The 23,171-nt window shown below is 43.8% G+C and overlaps 1 protein-coding gene across 14 annotated transcripts in view; it reads right to left on the bottom strand.

Annotated features, from left to right (window-relative positions):
• The window catches only part of CELF4 (CUGBP Elav-like family member 4), an 885,136-nt gene extending 879,965 nt beyond the window's left edge, over positions 1–5,171 (bottom strand). For all 14 annotated transcript variants that reach the window (XM_030567118.1, XM_030567122.1, XM_030567119.1 and 11 more), the window contains exon 1: positions 4,786–5,171. In XM_030567118.1, coding sequence (XP_030422978.1) covers positions 4,786–5,146 — 361 coding nt within the window. In that variant the 5' untranslated portion in view covers positions 5,147–5,171. The remainder of the gene's footprint in view (positions 1–4,785) is intronic.
• Between the last annotated feature and the right edge of the window lie 18,000 nt (positions 5,172–23,171).

Raw genomic sequence — 23,171 nt, 5'->3', positions numbered from 1 at the left:
TTTCATGATGCCCATATATGTTACTCTGTTGGCCTCACATTAAAAATAAGTCAGCGCCTTAAAAAACTTTTTCTTCCCAATAATACGTGTTATTACTGACTGCCATGAAGAATCTCAGTTTATAAACACATATGAAATGTAGGTTTATTCTGTAGAAATAAAAAAAAAGCACCTTGAACTACAAAATTCTTTCTTCTCACCCACCCCACCCTCAGTTATATAACTATAACTAAGCATGTTATGTTAATTATTATTATTTCATTTGATAAGGGAATGGAGAGGAAAACAAGTTTGCAGCTAAGTGCAAAACTTAACAGCCAGGTGAGAGACCCCTGAAAATTGGAGGTTGTATTGGAAATGCTGACACGACGGTAACAACCATAACAGAACCGGGTGCAGATGCTATATAAAACCAGAATTCATGTCCAGGCCACTGAAAAAAAGACTTAAAATCTAGCAACCCAGACTATTTGTTTGACATAAAATGTACATAGATCTAGATACATCTATATGGGGTGTTGTTAATGCATAGAGGCTTGTTTGAGGTTTTTTTGTTCGTCTGTCTTTTGCTTGTTTTGTTTTCCTCTCTTAGCTCAAGCTAGCCAATTGTCTTTCGCCTGTTTTCAGGGACTGTTCTTCAGACAGCAGGCATAAAGCCTCCACTCTTTTGTTCCAGTTTATTTGTGCATTCTCCTCCCTAAAACTTGTCTGCTTTACTACCACACTGAATACTCCGTGCATTGTGTTCAACCGGGCAAACCTTATGTTTCAATTATGGAAATGTTTATTCAGCACCTGTATTTAGTTGTGTTCCTTTTTGACTAAATGTTCATTTCCAAAAATCTTTATAATCTATCTGTCTATTGTGCATTTTAATTTAATAGTCATTGTTATGATTGTGAATTTCTGAGGTATATTAAAAACTAATATCATGCTGAACAATCTCTCTCTCTCTCTCATGGGAGAATATAAATAAGCCTTACATACCTTTACCCCAGGTGTCAGAAATTCCAAAATTAGTCATGTTTTTGAGAAAAGGGTATACCAAACAGGGGAAATAAACTGATATTTTGGTACTGCATCTTGCTAGCTGCCTTTCCTGATTTGTTGAGTAAGATTTGGGTCATTTGAGTACATCATCCTAACAGTGTGGCTGCCACGGTGGTTTTATCTGAGTTCATTTTTTTTTCCAGAGGCGATTTGAGAGGACATTGTAGCTTTCAGGACAATGCTGTACCTACCAGCCCCCACAACCTCTCTCTTTAAGTGCACTAATCTGGCCTGTGTTTCACTGAATCGCAGTTGATACACAGATCTATTCTGACTTCCTAAATAGAATATTATGCAGGCCTCTGCGCTTCGAATTAAAACCCACTCCAGGCTTTGGGTACAAGTATGCATTGGTAGGAAAGGCTGCTTCAGTCTGTTGGGACAGTTCTATATTTTGATTACATTAATTCATAAATATTATACTAAATACCACTAAAATTGGCCTTAAATGACTTCAAATAATGCATTATAATATGGCTGTCCTGAGAGCACTAACCTTTATGTCTCCCAGTAACTCAATCTTTAAGCATACTCTGCTACTAGACAAGAGGGGGGGAAGTTATGAATGGATGGCTTGCTAAATTGTTCAACTGTGATTAGTTGACTCTCTCTCTCTCTTTGTGTGTGTATATCAGTGTGGGTGGGTCAAAGCTGCCTAGATTTCTGCTCGCGAAACATCCGCACAAACCTCTCCCAACAACACAATAAAGTAGCAGAGGATATGAATGTGTGCTCCTGCCCCATTGGGAAGGGCGGGGAAGGGGGGATTAGGGGATGGAGGGGACATAAGGGTTAAGATCATGCCATGAAAGCCTTTCTGTGCAGGGATAAGGCTATCCTTACACTTACACACACACGTGCCTGCAAAACAAATGTATTTCTTTCAAGTATCTGGGCTGCATGTCAGAGGCTGAATCACTGTGACAGAGCCTGGCAGCTCATAAGCTTTTGAGGTGGATTTTTTTGAGGGAGGGGGAGCAATCTCTGACTTTACCTTTAGATCTATTCTTCTCAATTTCCCCTGTCATCCAGAAACACCCTACAGAGATCTCTTTACTGTTGCTGAGAGTCACACCTCCACTCCATTCATTTCAGTGGATTTACACCTGAGATGACTGATCTCCATGTTTTTACTCTACGGGTTGTTGGGGTTTTTTTTAAATAATCCAATTTATTTATTAAAGGGATCGCTTTCCACACGGTTGAATAAATCACAGCTCCCATTAACCCTTGACATCCTTCACTGGGATACCCCCATGGCTAGGTCTGCGCGTGAAATCTACTAAGGGTAAGAGATCAATTCATGCACACTTATGCAGTAGTTGTGGAAAGCGTCTGGGGTTTTTATACTGTCACCCTATGCTCTTGGATCTAAGTTGGAGGATCTTTATGCCATTCTTCAACCATGCCAAGAACAAAAAAAAAAAAAAAAGAATCAGAGTTAATAGTCAACTTTATGTTGCTGACTTAGATGAGAAGAAAACAAAAGCGGGCGAGGGAGTGAGAAAGAAATAAAAAAACCTAGAAGCAAAACACAATCCTAATTTTTCAAAGCCCGCCATGCTTTTTGACTTAATAATAATTAAATCACCCGTGGCAAGAAAGTAATTTTTTTTTCAGGTAGCCAGAGGCACATTTTGATCAGGATTAGCTAAGAAATCAGCAGCGTCACCCAAAGGAGTTCAAACACTTCTCGGACGGACTACAGAAAACCGATCTCCCAAACGCTGGCGTCTCGGCGCCCAGCCCCGCTCCCTGACAATAACCATCAGCATTCCCCCCCCCCCCCGCCCCACTCCGAAGTGCAGAAGTTCGAAGACGCTGAAAATGAGTTTGGTTTCTAGAGCAGCCTGGTCTGATCCACCCTGACCGATTCCCCATCCTAGGTGGCAGCTTTAGCTGGAGTTGGAGGAAATTGAAGTCAGGCGGCTTGCTTCTTTCAGGACTATTTGCTCTACATTATTCAGTCAGCAAGAGAAGTGCTCGCTCTCTCTATGCGTGTCCACACAAACACACATCTCTGCGGACCATGGCTGATCCACAGGGCGAGATACGGATTATATAAAATAGGAAGGCATTAAAGTTTGCCCAGAGCTAGAAATAATTACAGATTAAATACAAGAAGAAACCTCTAGCCAGATCCCATCGCCACATGCCCTGGTAGCCTGGATTTTGCATCCAGGCGCAGCTATGTCGTAAAGTTTGTATTATTCATTATTATTGTTTCCGCTTTCTTAAGAAAGAAACCCGCATCATTCACACACACCGCCCACTGGAACTACCCATCATCTGCTAGAAACAATCTCCTAGGATCTCGCCTTCCTGCTGCTTATTTTTATCGATGACTTGTTTAAACTATAAACATCAAACACTAACCTTGATGTGGTTTCTAGGAAGCTTGACTGAAAGGTGAAAAAGCTCCTAGGTTATACTGATTATTTGGGAAGAGGGAAAATGCCCTGTAATTTATATGCCCTCCTCAGTCTCTTTGCTCTAGATACTGCTTTCTTGGATATAGGATTATATTTGCACGCTTTGCGGAGGGGGGGGGGAGCTGACTGCTAAACATGCCGTTAACTTTAAGATTTACAACTCATCAGGCAAGCTGAATAGATATGAACCCAATGAAATTGTTCCCTGGGACCCTGTCCACTAGGAGTCTTCTGGGTTAACAAAAGTTGATATTTAAACCCTAATTTCATAAATCTGACTTCCCCCAGCCCTGGATCTAAAGTGACCACACAGTCGTATTTGTGCTCTGTTTGATCGAGGCTGCGTCCTCTTTTAAAAGCAATACCCCATAAACTAAAATAATCATTAATAATAATAATAATAATAATAATAATAATAATAATAATAATAATAATAATAATAGGCGTTAAGAAGGTCGTTCATTTCGGCTACCAACAGCATCCTGTTTGTAAGCGGGTCTTCTATGTAAATTACCTCCAAGTTACTCAGTTTAGTCCTACTTTTCGCGTGGCAAGCACTAAACTCCTGCTAATCTCAGCTACACAGCCGAACATCCCAGCCCAGAGGATGAAACATTTGCAGACCCCACTCCGGCGCTACAACTAAGACCGGGGGGAGGAGGGCGGAAGAAAATCCTATATGAAGGAGGCTCCAGACCATTCATAGAAAATCCCCAAAGTTCCTGGTCTCGTCCAGCATGCCCGGGGAATTGACCATCCGCGCTAAGGAAAGTGTCTCCGTGTGTGCATGCTGTGTTTGCCCGGGATGCTCCTTCTTAATGAGCTCCGCTGCCGTCTACTTTGCAATTGTCTAGGACCCTGCCTGCGATTTCTTTTATTGGTTTTTTTTCTCTTCCACCCTTAAAAAAAAAGGAACTCTACCTTCCCCATCCCTTTATTTTAAGATCCCGCATCTCTCATAAGGAATCGCTGTCAAATACACCCCTCCGTGTGTGGAAATGTGCCGCCAGGAAAGAGAAATAAATAAGCCCTCTCAATCTTTTCAGCACCACCGGTCTGTGGACAGCTGCCTCTGGCCAACCCCGGCGCTCTCCGGCGGGCTTAAGCGATTGCATCGCAGCGGAAAGCCAAAGCAAAAGCATGAACAAAAAATAAATAATCGGCTTGCGATGTGTGTCCCCCCCCTGCCCCGCCACCCCCTTTTCTCCCTCTCTGCTTCTCTTTCCAGGGTCTGGCGGCCCCTGCGCCCCACCGCGCCCCCCAAACTCGCCGGCTCTGCCGGGACAGTTGGCGGGGAGCTCACCTTTGTGCATGCCGGTGAACCTGTCCTTCAGCACCGTCAGTTCGTAGATCTTGCCGAACTCCTCGAAGAGCGGCTTGAGGTCCTTCTCGTCCAAGTTGCGGGGGATCTGCCCAATGAAGAGCTTAATGGCATCGTGGTCCTTCATGGGGATGGTGGCTGGGTTTCCGGGACTGTGGGTTAATCCGTTCATGTGCCCGTTGGTGCTGGGGTTGGTGTGATTGCTACTCAGGCTGCTATTGTCTGCTTGTCCGTTTGCTAACGTGGCCATCTTTATATACATAGAGAAAATCTTCTTTCCCTGTTCCCCCCACCCTCGCTTCTCTTCTCTCGCTCTCTCTCCCGCGTTCACACACACATACATACACACTCACACACACACTCCTCCCTCTCTGCCTCGCTCCCCGGCTCTGGGCTGGCTGCTTTTTTTTGCCTTTTTTTTTTTTTTTTTTTTTTTTAAATTGAGGATCTGTGTTTTTTCCGTTTAAACAGGCTGGAGCGGTTCAAATTCCCAGCCAGACTAGGGGGGGGTGCGCGTGTGGATGAGCAGAGTAGGGACTGGTGGGGGGGGAGGCATCTGCTTTTGCCACTACCCTGGCTAACCCCCCTCCTCCCATCCAGCCAACCCCCCCCTCCCCCTCTGCCTGCCTGGGAGAAGCTCAATGGTACCTTCCAGCCCAGCCCCCGGCTATAAATAGCATTAGGCGCATGGCTATTGGAGAGAGAGAGTCAATTTCTATTGTGCCAAGTGAGCAAAGGGGAGCGATTGCATTTTTAGGAGCAATGATGATGATCCCCACCCCCCCTTCCTTTGCAAACCCTTCCGATCAATCCCTGTCCTGTTTTCCTCTCAATGCTCACCTGGAAAACTGCCTTTTATTTGAGGTGGGGGGACCCAAGGTGTTCTGGCTTTATTAGTCTATTAACTATGATGATGATGATGATGAAATTGATCCTAAAGGCAGTTCAGAGAAGGAGGAAGCCTCAGCATCCCAGGCTGCTCTTGCTGTGGTGGCTGTATGGTTTCTCTCTCTCTTACTCTGTCTGATCTTGTTGCAGCTGAAAAAAAAATACTACTACCCGGTTTGCTGTTTAGTTATGTCATTATGCCACCCAGCCGGGAAGGGGGGAGTGTATTGCTGTACATCTTGGGAGAGGAAGGGGAAAGCGGTAGGACTGTGGAGGTGGAGGATACTGATTTCACATACAATCCGTGCCGGGAGTGGGCTGGAAGGGAGTGGATGTGCCGGGGAAGAGACGCCTGAGATAAGATTTCCTGGTTCGGCTCCCAAGCCATCAGACTAGTCTGTCTCTAGCTCTGGGATAGAAACATTAAACGTATTTGGTTCTCATCAGGGCTGAGAGATGCTTGTCCGAACAATGCATTATAGACAATTAAATTGGACTCTATCAAATAAATAGGATCTCATTTCCTGTCGTTCTGAGAGGGGGAGCCCAAACCCCCAGAAGCAGAAGGGTTTTTGTTTTGTTTTGTTTAAATAAGGGTATTGCAGCGTTCAAAGCATTTTTTTTTCTTAGACTCCAGTGAAATTTGTTGAGGCTTGCTGGGGGCCTCTGCTAGCAGCACAGAAAGGGAAACATTAGGAGGAGAGATGAAAGCTGCTTTGCAGACTTCAAGTTACCCGGCCCGAAAAAGAAAAGCACCTTCTTGGTCGATCCCTCTCTCTCTCTCTCTCTCTCTCTCTCTCTCTCTGTTTCTCTCTCTCTCTGTGTCTTTCTGTGTATGTGTGTTTCTTTCTCTCTCTCTCTGTGTCTTTCTGTGTATGTGTTTCTCTGTGTCTGTCTCTCTTTCTGTCTCTGAGTTTCTGTCTCTCTCTCATTCTCTCTTTCTCTGTGTGTGTGTTTATCTCTCTCTGTTTCTCTCTCTCACTCCCTCTGTGTCCCTCTGTGCGTGTTTCTCTCTCTCTGTCTCTCGCTCTGTGTGTGCGTGTGTGTGTGCGTGTGTGTGTTTCTCTCTCTCTGTGTGTTTTTCTCTCTGTGTCTGTGTATCTCTCTCGCTCTGTGTGTGTGTGTTTCTCTTTCTCTCTGTGTTTCTCTCGCTCTCACTCTCTCTCTGTGAGTTTCTGTGTGTGTGTGTGTTTCTCTCTGTGTGTGTGTGTGTGTCTCGCTCTGTGTCTCTCTCTCTCCCGCTCTCTCTCTCTGTGTGTGTGTGTGTGTGTGTTTCTCTCTCTGTCTGTCGCTGTGTCTCTCGCTCTCTGTGTGTGTGTGCGTTTCTCTCTCGCTCTCTCTGTGTGTGTCTCTCTCTCTGTGTTTCTCTCTCTGTGTCTGTGTGTGTCTCGCTCTGTGTGTGTGTGTGTGCGTTTCTCTCTCGCTCTCTCTGTGTGTTTCTCTGTGTGTGTGTGTGTCTCTCTCTCTCTCGCTCTCTCTGTGTGTTTCTCTGTGTGTGTGTGTGTCTCTCTCTCTCTCGCTCTGTGTGTGTGTGTGTGTTTCTCTCTCTCTCGCTCTCCCTGTGTGTCTCTCTCTGTGTGTGTTTCTCTCTCTCTCTCTCTGTCTCTCTCTCTGTGTTTGTTTCTCTGTGTGTGTGTGTGTCTCTCTCTCTCTCTCGCTCTGTGTGTGTGTGTTTCTCTCTCTCTCTCTCTGTCTCTCTCTGTGTGTTTCTCTGTGTGTGTGTGTGTCTCTCTCTCTCTCGCTCTGTGTGTGTGTGTGTGTGTGTGTGTGTGTGTGTGTACACACACAAAACTATTATTCGTTCCTCTTAGAACGGGGCCATAAATCGATTCATCAGTCATCTAATCTTCATCTTGCCTGGACTCAGATTTGAAGCAGAGGAGGGAGCTGTCATGGTTTTACATGATCTCCCCCCTCCCCGCCACCCCATCATTTCAGGGAGCAACAGTGAGGGGAGCAGAGAACCACTGCAGTTAGGCAACCGCATTGTGCATCAGCTCCGGTCTGGAGACAGGGTCTCTGGAGGGGTGTGTGTGGAACACGTGTTACTGTACACGGAAGGGAGAGGAGTAAGAAGGCTATTCCTTTAAAAAGAAATTGCCTTTCTAAACGGCTGTTGACAGAGCTGGTCTCCCAGTGTGGTAGAGGGAATTTTTTTTGGTTAAACTTTTTATTTTTAAAGACAGGAGGGAAAAAAACAACAACGTTAAATTAAACAGCCCTTCGGTTCGTTTGATGCATTAAATGAGCCGAGGCGGCATAGCCCGCAGCGGGGGTGTGAGGAAGGGGCCCGATCCTGTATTCCTGGGAGATCCCCTCGATTTGGGATTGGGAAAAAGGTTGCAGGATCCGCTCAGAATTTTTTTTTGCAAATAAAATAAACTCAGGACCAGCCAATGAGTAGTGAAGCCGGGCTCAGCCTCAGCTCTTATGCGCTTGGGGGGTGGGGAGGGATCAGAGCCTTGCTTGCTAAAATCCCCTAAAATCCTGCTTGCTCCTACACTCAGCTCTTCAGCTGGTCAACATGCCAATGCATTGTCCACACAAGCACCCCACCATGGGTAGCAGGTGCAGAAGAGAGTGGTTGCAGCATTGGATACCCTTTCCCTGGTATCATCCTTCTCCCGGTAACTCAGACATACATTACAATGCCCTGCCTGTGCCAGGTGCTTCTCCTTAAATATCTCACCCTGGTCAGGAGAAGGAGCTTCCTTTCAGAGAACTCCAAAGCTCTGATGGATGGCATCCCATTTTAGTGCCTCACTTAAGTTATGTAGTGCTGTGTGTGTATGTGTGTGAGAAAGTTTGCATTCTTTTCCTAGAGAATTTCACAACAAAATGCAATGTGTACACAAGTGCTGCATCCAACTCTTTGGGAAACGGATGGGGCTAAGAATCCTCTTCCCCCCCCCTTCATCTCCGTTGAATTACTCACTTTCAGTGTTTCATTTGTGCCAGCACTGAGTCTGACACTTCTGGGCTTGGCAGTTCATAGCCCCTGCACTTCTGGGCTTGGCAGCTCATAGCCCCAGCACTTCTGGGCTTGGCAGTTCATAGCCCCTGCACTTCTGGGCTTGGCGGCTCATAGCCCCTGCACTTGCTGCATCAGTTATGAATGTAAAAAAAAAAAAGAAATTGCTTGAGCCCTGGCACCTTTTTCATTACAAATTAAGCAGTGCTCACCTTCAAATGCTGATTGGGGCCCATATGTGAGGCTATGTATAACCACACAGAAGAGCTCGCTGAAAAGAATATGTGAAGGAAGAGATCTGGGGAAAGACTGTGATTTAAACCAAATATATGCCAAGAAGCCAGGAAGAGCCTTTGAATTAATACTTGTTAAGCCCTGTTAAAAGAATAAACATTCACCGAACTCAAAAAGTGATACAGATTCCGACAGTGACCTGTTCAAAAGAGACAGATCTGGTAACACATTTTACATGTGGCAAACCCCTGTGCATACAACTGCTATTCCAAATGCATGTCAATTTAAAACAAATAAACAAACAAACAAACAACAAAACAACAGGCTGGTGGGAAGAACAATTTTACTGCTTAACCAGGGTGTCCCTTTGACAGTTTTCTACCTAAGGCTGGTTCACATACAGTTTTTGTATGTCTATACCTGTCGTGGCTTAGAAGCAGATATAAAGTGATAAACCCTCCTCCTGTTCAGATATTATGGTATCCTAAAATGCTGTTGCTGCTGATATACCGTTAAAAGGTGCTTATAGCAATATAGCATATTAAATGTATGGAAATAATCAATATCCCCATAAGCACCTTTATACAGTATAAAGGGTTGTATTACTTTAACTACATTGGTTTTTAAACCACTATAGTTAAGGGGGGCAAAAAGTAGGTATAGACTGAGCCTACTCCATAGTTCCTAGGTGAGACCTGTTCCCAGGTAATCCATATTTAAAAACAAATAAGTCTTCACCCAGCTAGAGATCTGGGCTGATAATTCAACACACATATTCACGGATTGTTTACTTGATTATTTTCCTGATCTATTTCCAAACAAACTATGAGATCATTTAAAAAAAAATCAAGTTCAAATCTCAGACCAAACCTATACATCCCCAGTTATTATGGAAGGGCCCAATCCCGCAGTGTCTACCAAACTAAGTGGGAATACCACAGTAGCATGCACTACACTTGGTAAGGAATGTCCAGCCGTATTCTCATTAAAATAAAATCAATGCTAGCTGCATCTGGGCCCTTGATACATGTAACAAAATGAGAAGAGCTTGTGTCTTCTTAAGTCAGGCAAAAATGTGTGCATCTGGTTATGGGCCCAGTCATGAAACCCCTTACTCATGGCAGTAATCTGCATTCTTGGGAGTGGTCCATTGAGATCAGACGGATTATTCATGTGAGGAAGGATTACTCACATGAGAGTTTGCAAGGCTGAGCCCTGAATGAATACAGGAATCAGTGCTTTTCTGCATTAGTGAGGATAGCAAAGAGTGGCTGAGGGGAGGAACAAGAAATATCTGTGGCTGAACGGACTTTGGATAGGGCTCAGTCCAAAGGCAGGCAGCAAAAATTCTCATCACAATCAAAGGGAGCATTTCTTAGCTCAGCCTTTTCTTATTAAACTAGGAATGGTGATTTTTAGGTGATAAAACTGTGTTAACCTCTTATTAGTGATTGAAAACTGGGAGTGTGTGTGTATGTGTGTATGTGTGCACCCGCATAGGCATTTGTTTACACACACACAAACTAAATTCCAGTCTGTGAATTCTATTAAACAACCATCTCTCCGGTATTCCCATTATCGAAGCTGTATCCACTGCAAACACGTTGTTTTAGCCCTTTGAAAGTGGCTATCAAGTAGATTATCTCCTCATTCCTTTTCCATCATATGATCTGCCACAATTTCTCTGTACATAATCAGTAATGAAAGCAGGCAAGGCTGCATTGCAAGAACAGTGATACTTCACGTTCCTACTGCACTTTTCATCACCAAATCAGTGTGCAATCTTTAGCAAATTAAAGCTCACAGTACTTCAGTGAGGTAGGAAAAAAATAGTGTAGTAGGAGCCTGCTATTAAGGTTGCATGTTATTGCCCATTATAAGACCCTGTTTTCAGTTACTTATAATAATTTCATCATACTTTAACCGCTTGGTTTGAAATCTTCCATGGTGGGTATCTGACTCAGGTGATTTTTTTCTTTAATTTGCAGTAAAATTGTTGAGCTGTTTATGAGAATAAGGCTACGGAAAATATTATTTTTAACATGAGCAAAACAACACATGGCAATCTTGATTTTTGAATAGTTCTAGTGCCTCTATGCTTTGGGGCTGGAAACTGACATTTGGCAGGGCAGTGGCCTTTGTGGCAAGGATGTGCCTTTTGTTTCCCTGTGTAAATCCATTTCAGCAGCTACATTTCCCAAATATTCCATCCACACTAGGCACACTCCACACTGGGGATAAGCAGAACAATCCTAGCAATAAGAGCTCTGGACTACAGAAGGCCATATCAGAGTCTAGGTCTGGCCACCAAAAATTAAATCCAGAAAGGGGAGAACCAGGACTGGATGGACAAGGACATTGACTGTGAATGGGGAAGAGACTGAGACTGGGATGAAGAAAAGTCCAGGGTGGTAAGACTAGGCTTTGCTGGGCAAAGGCTCGGTTGAGAAGCCTGAGTATGGGAGTTTGGGACTGGCTAGATGAGGAGACAAGGAGTCAGATATGGGGAATTTGCAATATTAGGATAGGGACAGGTAGGAGGGGACAGATCAAAAGGGGTCATGCTTGGGGGGTGGATGGGCAGAAGAGTCTATGTCCATTAGAGCACATTTCCCTCCAGAGTCTGAAATGGAACCTGAGATTCCCAAGCCTCATCATTCCTCTGCTGTTAGCAAATATTATTAAGTGAGCATCATCCATTGTATGCACAGAATGAATCCTGGGTTCTGTGAAAAAAAGTGTGGTCATATAATTCAAGACTGTATGATAATTAGGACTGGGCAACTTTTTTCAGCAAATAGTAAGTGGGCAGAAACTTGAATTGGGGGTGGCTGAAACTCTTCATGAATTTGGATCAAATTTGGCAAATAGTTTTGGCTGAAAGAAATGTGAAAAGTCTAAATGTTTGTTTCAGTCATTTTGAAATGTTTTCTTTTGGCTTGTCATTACAAGCCAGCATTTAGCTTAGATATTTAACCAATTAAAAAAAGAAAAGGTGAACAACAACCTAAAACAACTCAAAATAAAATTAAAAAGTGGGGGAAAATAATTTTGGGTTCAACAAAACCTTTTGCTTGATCCAAAATGTATTTTTTTGTTTTGATAAGGAAAAAAAACAGTTTAATTTTGAACTGAGCATATTGTTCTTCAAATTTTTTAGTTTAGCTCCTCACATGAAAATTAATTAATTGCTCAGTTCTAATTGTAATGCATATGCACAAAGGGGCTGAATGGAGATTGCACAGGCAACCTTCATGCTGGCATTCCCTAGCTTTTCAATGATTGATTCTACAACTTTAATAATGGTCTTTTAGTGAGTGTGTGTGTGTGTATAATGATCTTTATTTTACAGGAGAGGAAACTGAGGCACAGAAATACAAAGGGACACATTTCATTGCTTGAGAATGAGTCCATTTTTGGATGCCCACTTTAATTAGGTTATAATGTCAATGACCACTCTTGGTATTCAATAGCTTTAAAAATTAGACCCTAAATGTCTCAAGGTGTCCTCCAAAGATCAGTGGACACTTTTGAAAATGTTGGCTCAAGAGGTGAAGCAGAAGAGCCACTGTGAATACTCAGGACTTCCCAATATTCCATACATTGCTTCAGCTGCTAGGCCGTCTGCCTCTGACATTACTTTATCAATGCAATGAGCATAACTTCAATAGCTGGTATATTTGCATGAGTTCAATGCTCACCTTGCAAGACCCGTTCATGTTTCTGTTTTACTCTTCTGCTCGTGCGTTGTGATATCAAGTAAAGGTGGATATTAACACTGTTGGCTTGATATATCCTCATTCTAGTGCAGTTGTATGGCAGATTACTAAGTGTTGAAAGTGCATGTTTGTGTGTATATAAATACTGTAGACAGAGATGAAAAGAGAAGCTACAGCCAAGCTTCAAAAATGTTTCCTACAAACTGAGTTTCATTTTAAAATCTGGTTGCATTGTTAAAGAATTTGCTTTTTAAAATTTGTTTCCCTGATCATCTATCATCAGACTTAGCACCACACTGTCTGACCACTGCATTAGTTTATCTAGCATTACAAATGATTTCTGGCTCAATCCCTCCTAATATTTATGGGCCTGATCCAAAACCCTTTGAAACTCTTAAGAGTCTTCCCTTTGACTTTAATGGACTTTGGATCAAGCTTTATATCTTTACTTTTCACTCCCCAGGGATCCTGTCCATTCCTCTCCAACATAAGAAATGTGAATGATCTTTGGATGAGTCTTTTGAAGGCAGATGGAGACTGGTAAGCAAAGAAAAGGTGTAATGCAAGGATTTACAAAATGATCAAGACCACAGGAGCAATGTAATAGACCATTGAGGATTCTCACCCAAGCATATGGTCAGGGAAATATCACACTCCTGTTAAACGGGGGCAGGAGACTGTTTAGCTGCTATAACTGTGTGTGTGCGCATGTTGGAAGAGAGTAGAGTCTTAGGCCTGGTCTACACTGGGGGGGGGGAATTGATCTAAGTTACACAACTTCAGCTATGTGAATAGCATAGCTGAAGTTGACGTACTTAGACCTACTTACTGCGGTGTCGTCAGTCGTCGATTCCGCCTGCGCTTCTCGCTTGGGCAGAGTACCGGAGTCAATGGGAGAGCGCGATAAATCAACCCCCGCTGAATCGATAGCTCCAGAAGTAAGTATAGAAGTGCCCTTAGTCTCATTACAGTGTTTTAAAATTTTGGGCTGTTCTCAGCTCCGGCATCCTGAGATCTTTGGGAAACTGCACATTTGAGTTGGTTCAGGCTGATCTTTTTACAGCACTTGTTCCTGTATGTTTAAATATTTGGGAAGCACTCTTGTGGGAAAGGGGCTTTAATGATATAGGGGACATATAGATAGCTAGTTCCCTGTGTTTATCAGTATGGAAACTGAAACAGTATGCTGGTAACGGGTAATATTGAGGGAAGAAAAATACATAAGAAGATCTCAGTTCTTCAGTATTTATTCATTTTTACTGAATCATAGAAATGTAGGGCTGGAAGGAACCTCAGGAAATCATCTAGTTTACCCCGCTCCCCTGAAATTGAAGCAGGTCCAGGTATACCTAGAACATCTTGTGACGTTCTGTACCTCAGGGGAACACCCTGCACCCCCATGTTCATCCTTATAATATGATTGTGTGGTATCTAATGCAAAGTTTGTCATGTCGGGTGTCTTCGGAAGGCTCATGAGTGGGGGTTCTCACAGCAGAGCAGGGTAAGGCTGGCTCCCAGAGTCAAGAATTGGAGTGAGCTAGCAGATCATCGGTCCAGATAACACCAGGGGAATATCACACATCCATGACAGGTGTTTGTCCAACTTGTCTTAAATGTGACACTGCTATTACATCCTAGAATGATATTAGTCTTTTCTGGAACTGCATCACACTGTTGACTTATATTCAGTTTATGATCCACTGTCACCCCTAGCTCCTTTGCTGCAATACTACTGCCAGCTCGTTATTCTCCAGGGTGTATTGGTGCATTTGGTTTTTCCTTTTTAAGTGCAGTACTTTGAACTTGTCTTTATTGCATTTCATTTTGTTGATTTCAGACCAATTCTCATTTTGAATTGTAATGCTGCCTTCTGAAGTGCTGGCAACCCCACTCAACTTGGTTTTATCCACATAAGCACACGCTGCACTCCATTATCCAAGTCATTAATGAAAATACTGACTGTAGGCCAGACCCCTGCGGGACCTCACTAAATAAATCCCCCCAGTTTGACAATCAACTGTTCATGATTACTCTTGATGATTCATTTTTATTATTTTTATTATTTGACCAAACCAAATGCTCAGACCTGAACACTCACCATCTCTACAGAGGTTTAAAATCCAAACCCCGATCCAGAGTCATAATTTTAAGGCCAGAAGGAACCATCAGATGATTTAGTCTGATCTTCTATATATCACAAGCCAAAGAATAAATTTGGAAATGGCTCCCCTCCTTATAACAAATCAAAGCCAAACCATGAATGTAAATGTCCCCAGTGGGGCACTCAATATCCAACCCAAATTGTGCATGTGGAACAATCACTCATATATACTCGTTTATTAGCTTGTTCATTTATAAGCTGGCCCCTCAAGATGGATAAGTAAAAATAGCAAGAACTGTATGACCGTTTCATAAGCTGACCCTATATTTAAGGGGTTGGCAAACTTTGACTCCCGGCCAGTCAAGGTGAGCTGCTGGTGGGCCAGGATGTTTTGTTTACCTGGAGTGTCCACAGGCACGGAGCCCCTTAGCTCACAGTGGCCCCGGTTTGCTGTTCCCAGCCAATGGGAACTGCAGGAAGCGGCGCGGGCCACGGGACGTGCTGGCCGCCACTTCTCACAGCCCCCATTGGCTGGGAATGGCTAACTGCAACCACTGGGTGCTGAAAGTCTCCATGCCTGTGAACACTCCAGGTAAACAAAATGACAATGTATTGGAAATTCAATTCAATAGTTCCATAAAGCTTAAAATCATCAAATTTTGGTGTAAACCGTTGATAAGCCGACCCTTGCCGTTTGATGCTTCACTTTTTTACCAAAAAAATTCAGCTTATGAAGGAGTATATACAGTATATGGTGCCATTAACTAATCCAATGCTGTGGAAGAAATGTGCTGACAATATAACAGATCATTGCCCCAAGGAGTTAAGGGTAAACTTCACCCCAGTGCAGACTAAATTAGACACCACTTACCATCACTGAATATATATCTAATAGATGATTTTGATATATTTCTATATCTCTGTGCAAAACCAATTCTGTTCTGCTCTTCACCCTTCCATCCTCAGCTAGCCTACCTCTCTGTTATAGGCAGGGCTTGGAGCACCACCTATTATTAAGGTTGGCCAACACTTTCCATTATAAGGCCCTTTTCCAGTTGCTTAGAGCTTTGCCAAATGCTAACATTTTGTATGCCAGGTGTCTAGCTCAGGCTGCAGTCTGGAGGAAACTTTCAGTAAAAATGGTTCAGCTCTTTCTGAGAAAGGGGGGTGACCTTTGTATCAGGAATGTGCCTACCGACTCCTCTGTGAAAATTTGCTCAAATTGGGCCTATTTATAAGCCATTGAAACATTGCAGTTCACACATGATCAGTAAAGACTTAGATTTTAGCAACTAAATTACATTTTGTCCCTGGTCGTGCTCCACCTGGGGCTGAACAGGATTTTCCCTGCAATGACAGATCTGGGATGCCATGAGGTGTGCCTAGAGCCTGGCCCAGGGGCTGAGAGCAAGGAAAGAATCTCTCCTGCATTCTCAGTGAACTGCATGCTGGGCCCAGGAGAGAGCGGCTTGATTAGAACATAGGGCTTCTAGACGAGGACTCTGGGCCAGGCGTCAGGAAGTTGCAGGACTGGGACAGTTTGGGAAGAACAGAGCAGAAGGGATCAATACTTGAGGAGAGGCTGGGCCTGTGATAGTACATTCCCCTCCAGAGCTCAGTATGGAACTGAAGAATCTTACCATTCCTCTGCTGTCTTACCATTCCTCTGCTGTCAGCAAATATCTATGAAGCCCACTGGCAAAGTGTCACATCTCCCTCTAGTGCTCGACTGCATCGAAGATGACAAACTACTAGGGGTATTTGTTATTCCATTGGATCAAGGGGCAGAGGTCAGTGAGGCTGTCCTAAGGGCTCCAGGACCCAAGTGGGTGACCATGCAATGCCATACAATTAAAAAAAAAACCAAACCCCCCCCCCCACACACACATACACAATGTTAAAAAAAATATTATTAACGTTGTAAAATCAAGCTCTCAAAAGCCAATATTAAGGTAACCTGCACAACGTTAATTCAGCCCATTGTCTGAGGGAAATGAGACACAGGGCCTTAAATGTCCTCCCACTGAAATCGCTGGAAAAACTGCTATTGATTTCAATGGCAAAAAGGGTCAAGCCTATGGGGAAATCAGATATCTTCCCCAAGTCCATAGATGGAGTCAGTTGCAGGGTCAGACTCATAACTAATGAGCTCCTGGATCCCCGTCTGATGCTCCATCCACAAGCACATGCTGTGATTCTGCCTTGGCATAGGCCTGAGTTATATGGGACAATTGGCACATGTAAGTATGATTCAGCATGAATGTGAAAGAATCAGGCCTGGGTTTGCAGGAGCAAGAGAGGAGTCTGATTTTGGAGTTGAAGGGATTGTTTCTCTCCTGTGCCGGAGATCAATGCAGCTGGGATGACTGTCAGGGGATCAGTCCCATATTGATTCTCAGGTCTGACTGAGGTTGGTCAAAAAGATTCTGTCAATATTCATTTTTTATCCTTTAGCAATTTTTTCAATTTGTCAGAATCAGACTGTTTTGTGAAGTCAGTTGAATTTCAATAAAGGTCCAACAGAACCCAGGAATCCTGTCTGCCGGGCCTATTCTGAAACCTTTCTCTGTTCCTGCAGGTCACCCGTGCAGCTCTGGGGCAGCCATCCAGGCAAACTGCCTCAGAGTCAGAGACCCCAGGGCTTCCAGAGTTTAGGAGCAGCCCACTATGTGGGCTGCCTCAGAGCTGCAGCTCCATTTTCTTTGGCAAAGTATTTGTATTTTTTCCCCTGTCAAACTAAAATCAAATTTCACAATACAAAAAGCCTGCATGAGACAGAGTTACCTATCTCAGGCCAGCCTAGGCTTCCAGGAGCCTCCAACTCATGAACACAGGGTCCTTAATGGACTCTACACGCATAGAGCATAGCCTATGCTATGCCTCTCTCTGTCCAGTCTCACCTCAATAAGCCGAGATGAAAGATGGGCAGGCGCAGGGCTCAATGCTGGCACACTTGCCTTTCCCCTCTGAGAGGAGAACCTTCTTCTATGCAGCTGCGGTCAGTTTCCCACCCATTTGTGCCTCCTGAGTGGGATAGAGAGGCCAGCTGTGATTACAGCATACACTAAGCTGAAGAGAACAGCTCCTTACAGCTAACGTTATAGCAGACAACAGCTGCAGCTCACACTACAACAGCTAAGAAGGCAGATCCTCTGCAGCTGTAAACTGTCCTCACTTACACCAGCTGAGGATTTGCCCTTGTATTCCAAACAACTACTGTTTAATAAACCCCACAGCCAGTCACTTCCCCGGTTATAATTTTATTAGGACCAAGGGGGAAAAAACACACAGCCCAATCTTCAAAACACACAGTCCTCTTCAGTGAACTTATCTCACCACACAAATCTTTGTTTTGATTCATAAAGTTCCCCTCAAACGTTTACAGGTGTTGAAAGTTTTCCAATGAGTTTTTTTTATTAAAGTCTCCCTGAGACATTTTTGTTTTATTAAAAAAAAAAAAAAGAAAGAAAGAGTTTAACTAGTTGGTGCAGCTCCCCTCGACCCCTTTTCAAAGTGCTTGACTCGGTCAATGATAGATTATACACCACATTATCCCCAGTTATCGTGTCTCATTGATTTTGCTATTCTTGCAATATAGCACTTTGTAGTTTTGAAAATCAGAAGTCAATAAGGGAAAGGAGGTTGGGGAGGGCAGTGCGCCGCTGCAGGAACCAATTCATCAATTTAACAGTCTCCGCTTATTTCCCAGTAGTCTGGGAATGGCCTTAATAGTCTGGGACATATTTTTGCCACATGCTGCTTTTGACTTTCCATATTTCTAAACCTAGATTGGAAGGAACAGATTTTTGTCTTACTTAAACCTGGGAGTAGCTCTGTTATGATCAATGGGTTTACCCCTGGGTAACCCAGTTCAGAGTTAGGCCCAGAAACACCTAAACTTAGTTAGGCTCTATACTTATTTCAGAGCAGACCAGCCAGTTGTATTTGGGCCCTCTCTAAACCCCACTGGAGTCAATCAAGGGTCCTTCTATTGACTTTGATTGGTTCCGATCAGCACCTAGGTGAGTTGGGTTGGATTGGGTATTATTCCTAGGTTGGGTACTTTTTGCTTTGGTCTGAGTAACCCCCCAAAAGTCCCGAATCTGGATTTGTTATTTTATCGAAAGGGGAAGGATGATCATGTGGCAAAAACACAGGGCTGTGAATCAGGAGAACTGGATTCCCATTCCCAGATCTGCCACTGATTCACCAGGTGGCCATGGGCAGGTCACTTATGCATTCACTTATGCATGTACTCAGTGCAGTGGTATTGGTAATAGAACTGGGCAGGAAACAGTCTTCCCATCTCACAAAAATGTTCGAGATTTAATTTTTTTCCAGTTCTGCAGCAGATATAAACTGATACCTTTTGATTTTTTGGGGGAGGTGGGGGAAACCAGAGAGAGAGAGAGAGAAAGACCACAGAATAACCCTAACCACAGGACTGTACAATCACACACACTGTTTCTCTCTCTCTGGCCCAATGAATATTTAAATATTTAATACAGTGCGGAACAGATACAAGTGGACAGACTATTACCCTGCAATGTGACATCTCTGCATGGACCACAGAACTTGACAGTACTGTAGTCAGCCATTTTGTATGCAGTCAGCCACTGCCAGCTGAAAGCCAAACATCACATCGCTAGGAATAATCTTAGGCCTTTGTGAGACAAGGTCAGACAGCTGCATACTTGCAGTTTGTTAATCAGAATGGGAGGATGGGACAGAAAGCTATGGAGGGGAGTGAGTGAATAGCAACCTTTGTTTTAGGTGCTGCCTGACATAGTGTTGTTATGGCTAGAAACACTAGAAATGTTCTGAGGTAATTAGTAGTTTGCTGAAATTAGGAGAATCGGTGACCCAGTAGAGTCACTATAGGCTACGTGCTTTGTTAGAGTTAGCTATAAATGAATAGGTAAAGTAAATACCTTTGAGCATTGTGAGGGAGCAGTTCTTCAGGCAAGGAGCTGACATTTAAACTCCCCGTCAGCTGTATGGAAAGAGGGCCCCTGGAAGCCCGGTTGGTGATCACTAGAAACCATCTCAAACTGTGGGTATCTGGGATGTCCTAAACTATTGCATATGTCTGTATGTGCTTAATATCTCATAAATAGTAGCTTTAGATAAGAGCATGCTGGCCTGTATCGATCGTTTATCAGATGGAAGCGCTGTGTTCCCATTGATTTATTCCTGACACCGCCTGGAGAGAAACACTTACGTTTCCACTGCTTTGGGTTCTGAAAGAACCCAGCTAACAAGATGCCCACCGCCAAAGACTTGAACCTGGGTCTTCCCACATCTCATGTGAGAGTCCTAATCATCTGGTTATTTTGTGGTCTGCTTTGCTCTGCTTTTAGAAAGACATTCTAACCTGGGCCTGCAAACCCTTCCCAACAAAAATGCAATCAGATCCAGTCCTTTCTTGTGAAAAATTCTGGTTCTGATGAGTCAGCATTTTCTTGACAAGACAGATACCAACCCCCACGCAAAAAAATAAAACAAACTCTTTTCTTTTGAAAATTCCCAACCAGCTCCAATTAACACCCTTAATATAGTGTTATGTGTAAAATATTCTGAGATACTATGATGGAAGACATGGGAGAAACAAGATAATAACGTGACTATTTTGGAAGTAATGGTCTTGAAAGTTGTCTTCAAGTGACACCACAGATTTAGACCAACTGCAACATTACACTTACTTCCAGAACAGCACCTGCAGAAAGAGATGAAGTGACATGCCCAAGCCTACACGGAGAGTCTGTGGCAAAGCTGGGAATTTAACTCAGATCTCCTGAGTCCCACACCAGTGCTTTATGTGCAAGGTCATCCTTCTCCAATGGTTGTCACATGCTCAAGATGTTCAGACTTCACAGGTGCATTTTTGAGCATCCCAGCTTTTCAGGATTTGTCCCTGGGGTACAACTGTAAAACCTTTACTCCCTCTGATGAACACTTCCTCATGCTGCCATGCTTGTGTGAGTGAGCGCTCACCGATGTGTGTGAGTCATTCCTTCTATTCCAAATTAATTTTTTAAACATGATGGTCCTAATTCTGACACCAGGGTAAATGGAAGAGTAATCCCAATGGAGTTGCATCATTGTAAAACCATGGGAAGAGTGGAGAACACAGACTCAGTTCTATTCCTTTGTCTTCTGGCATCACTTGTGATACAAATTGTAAAGAAATCTATTACATCCCAGGTGGCAAGCCAAGGTCCAGTTAGGTTGAACACTGGCTGTGCATTTTTTTAATGGAGGGTGTGACTCTGTTCCCATTGAACTCAAGGGAAACTTGCTGGTAACTTGAATGAGAACATCAGGCTCTTAATGTTTCATCAAATCTTCTTGTTTTTATGACCATATCAATGCAGGAAGGAAATGGGGTTATAATTTCTTACACGGCTCCCCCAGCACTGTGCAGCCAGTGCAATCACACTCCAGCAAGATGATGCTTGCCCATTAAACTTGGAAATGCCAAGTTTAATTAAAAACTCTACCAACACCCACAGTTTTTGGTCACTTAATGGTGTAGCTTTCACAGCTTCAAGCATGTTTACGTTCTGATATTTTCTGATTTATCCATACAAAAGTCACTTCATCCACCATGGAAATGCAGTCACCTCTGAAGAGGCACAGAGCATCTGTTTAACAGTACACAGCAATGCTGCACAAGGGCTTAGAATGAGAAATGGATAAAATATTATAGCCAGTTATTTATTATTAATAATCCTTTATACCAGTCTGTGTAACATGCTGTGTTACAGACATGGGGTAAGACCAGTTCTCTGTCTAAAAGGATGACAGCGTAAAACGGACATAACAAACAAGGACAGGTTAAGGTGAGATCAAGCGAGGTAGGATCCATGGAAGAAGTGGTGGTTGAAGATGGACTCTGGAGGAAGAGAAGGAAGGCTGTCAAACAGACAAGCAGAAGCAGATGCTGATCCAACATTTATGTCAGTCAGTAGAAAGACTCCCGCAGTAAATTCATGAAAGGTGTGTAAGAATGGATGATTTCAGGCTGGAACGGGCATTATAGCCCGGCCCCTTACAATTCTATCAGAGGCATGCAGACATTCCACAACACACAGCAACAATTTCCCAGAAGGCAGTGCCCCTGTGCGTGGTGCAGAGGACACTGGGATGCTTACTTAGCTGGTAGGCAGGGGCTATCCTAGCATGATGGTTGGTGTTGGTCCTGCTTTGAGCAGGAGGTTGGACTAGATGACCTCCTGATGTCTCTTCCAACCCTAATCTTCTATGATTATATGATGGGGTCTTGAGCCAGGACTGGGGCCCAAGCACTATGATCATACAGATAATAAATAACACATACAGTGCATCGTGATTCTTCTGGTGCAGCTTGGTGAGGTGCAGACGCACTGCCCCAGCCCAAGCAGCTGGGGGTGAGCATGCTCTGCTGGAATAATTATTTCAGTGGCACTCTGCTGGCAGAACTTTTGCTTGTAAAAACTTTCAATGTACACAAAGCCATTGACTCCAATGAGCATAGGATTGTCCCAAAGCCAAGAATAAGGGAAGTAGAGCATGGGAACAGTCCAGACCAGGGATCGGCAACCTTTGGCACGCGGCCTGCCAGGGTAAGCTCCCTGGTGGGATGGGACAGTTTGTTCACCTGCCATGCCAGCAGGTTCAGCTGATCGTGGCTCCCACTGGCTGCGGTTCCCTCGGCCCGAGCCACTTCTCACAGCCCCCAATGGCCTGGACCGACAAATCACAGCTTGTGATTGGCTGAACCTGTGGACACAGCAGGTAAACAAACCGTCCCATCCCCTCAGGGTGCTTACCCTGGTGGGCTGCATGCCAAAGGTTGCCAATCCCTGGTCTAGACAGAAGGGAGGCCTGGGACTTATTTAAGCAGCAGGAGGGAAAAATGTAGGCCAGGGCCAGATTACAGTGGTGTCTTGCTAATGAGGATGAAAGACAAGATTCTATTACACTGAGTCATTCTCTTTGTGACAGCCCAGATGAGAGTTCAGGATCCCCTGGCACCTTCAGAAAGGAGGCAGGGTTCACGCCGATCTCAAGGCCAGCATTCTCTCTCTTTCTCATTAAAGCAGATTCTAATACATAATGCTACATGCAAGCTATTTCTGAGCACACAATGACTGCTGTGTTTGCTTACACAGCCTCTGCACTACCATCACCATGCTCATTGTATTGTATGTAAAGCATCTGGAGACCCACCGGGTATGAAAAGGAGTTCAATTTATAAAACCAAATTCTTCTCTATGCCCAGGTGCTGCACCCTGAGCTAGGTCAGCGCTGCATTCATTTTGTTCCTCTATTCTGTGTATACAGTTCCTGCTTCCCTTCTGGGTTACCCAGTAAGTACATACGTGATTATCTATCTATAAAAGGATTCTTCAGAAATGGTTCATAATAGAAGACGAAAGAAAGAATATAAAAATCCATTCATGTCTTTCTTCTC

This window comes from Gopherus evgoodei, chromosome 6, assembly GCF_007399415.2.
Source record: "Gopherus evgoodei ecotype Sinaloan lineage chromosome 6, rGopEvg1_v1.p, whole genome shotgun sequence".
Taxonomy (NCBI): Eukaryota; Metazoa; Chordata; order Testudines; family Testudinidae; genus Gopherus; species Gopherus evgoodei.
The sequence above is the reverse complement of the archived record's forward strand: the minus strand, read 5'-3'. Positions and strand labels throughout refer to the sequence as shown.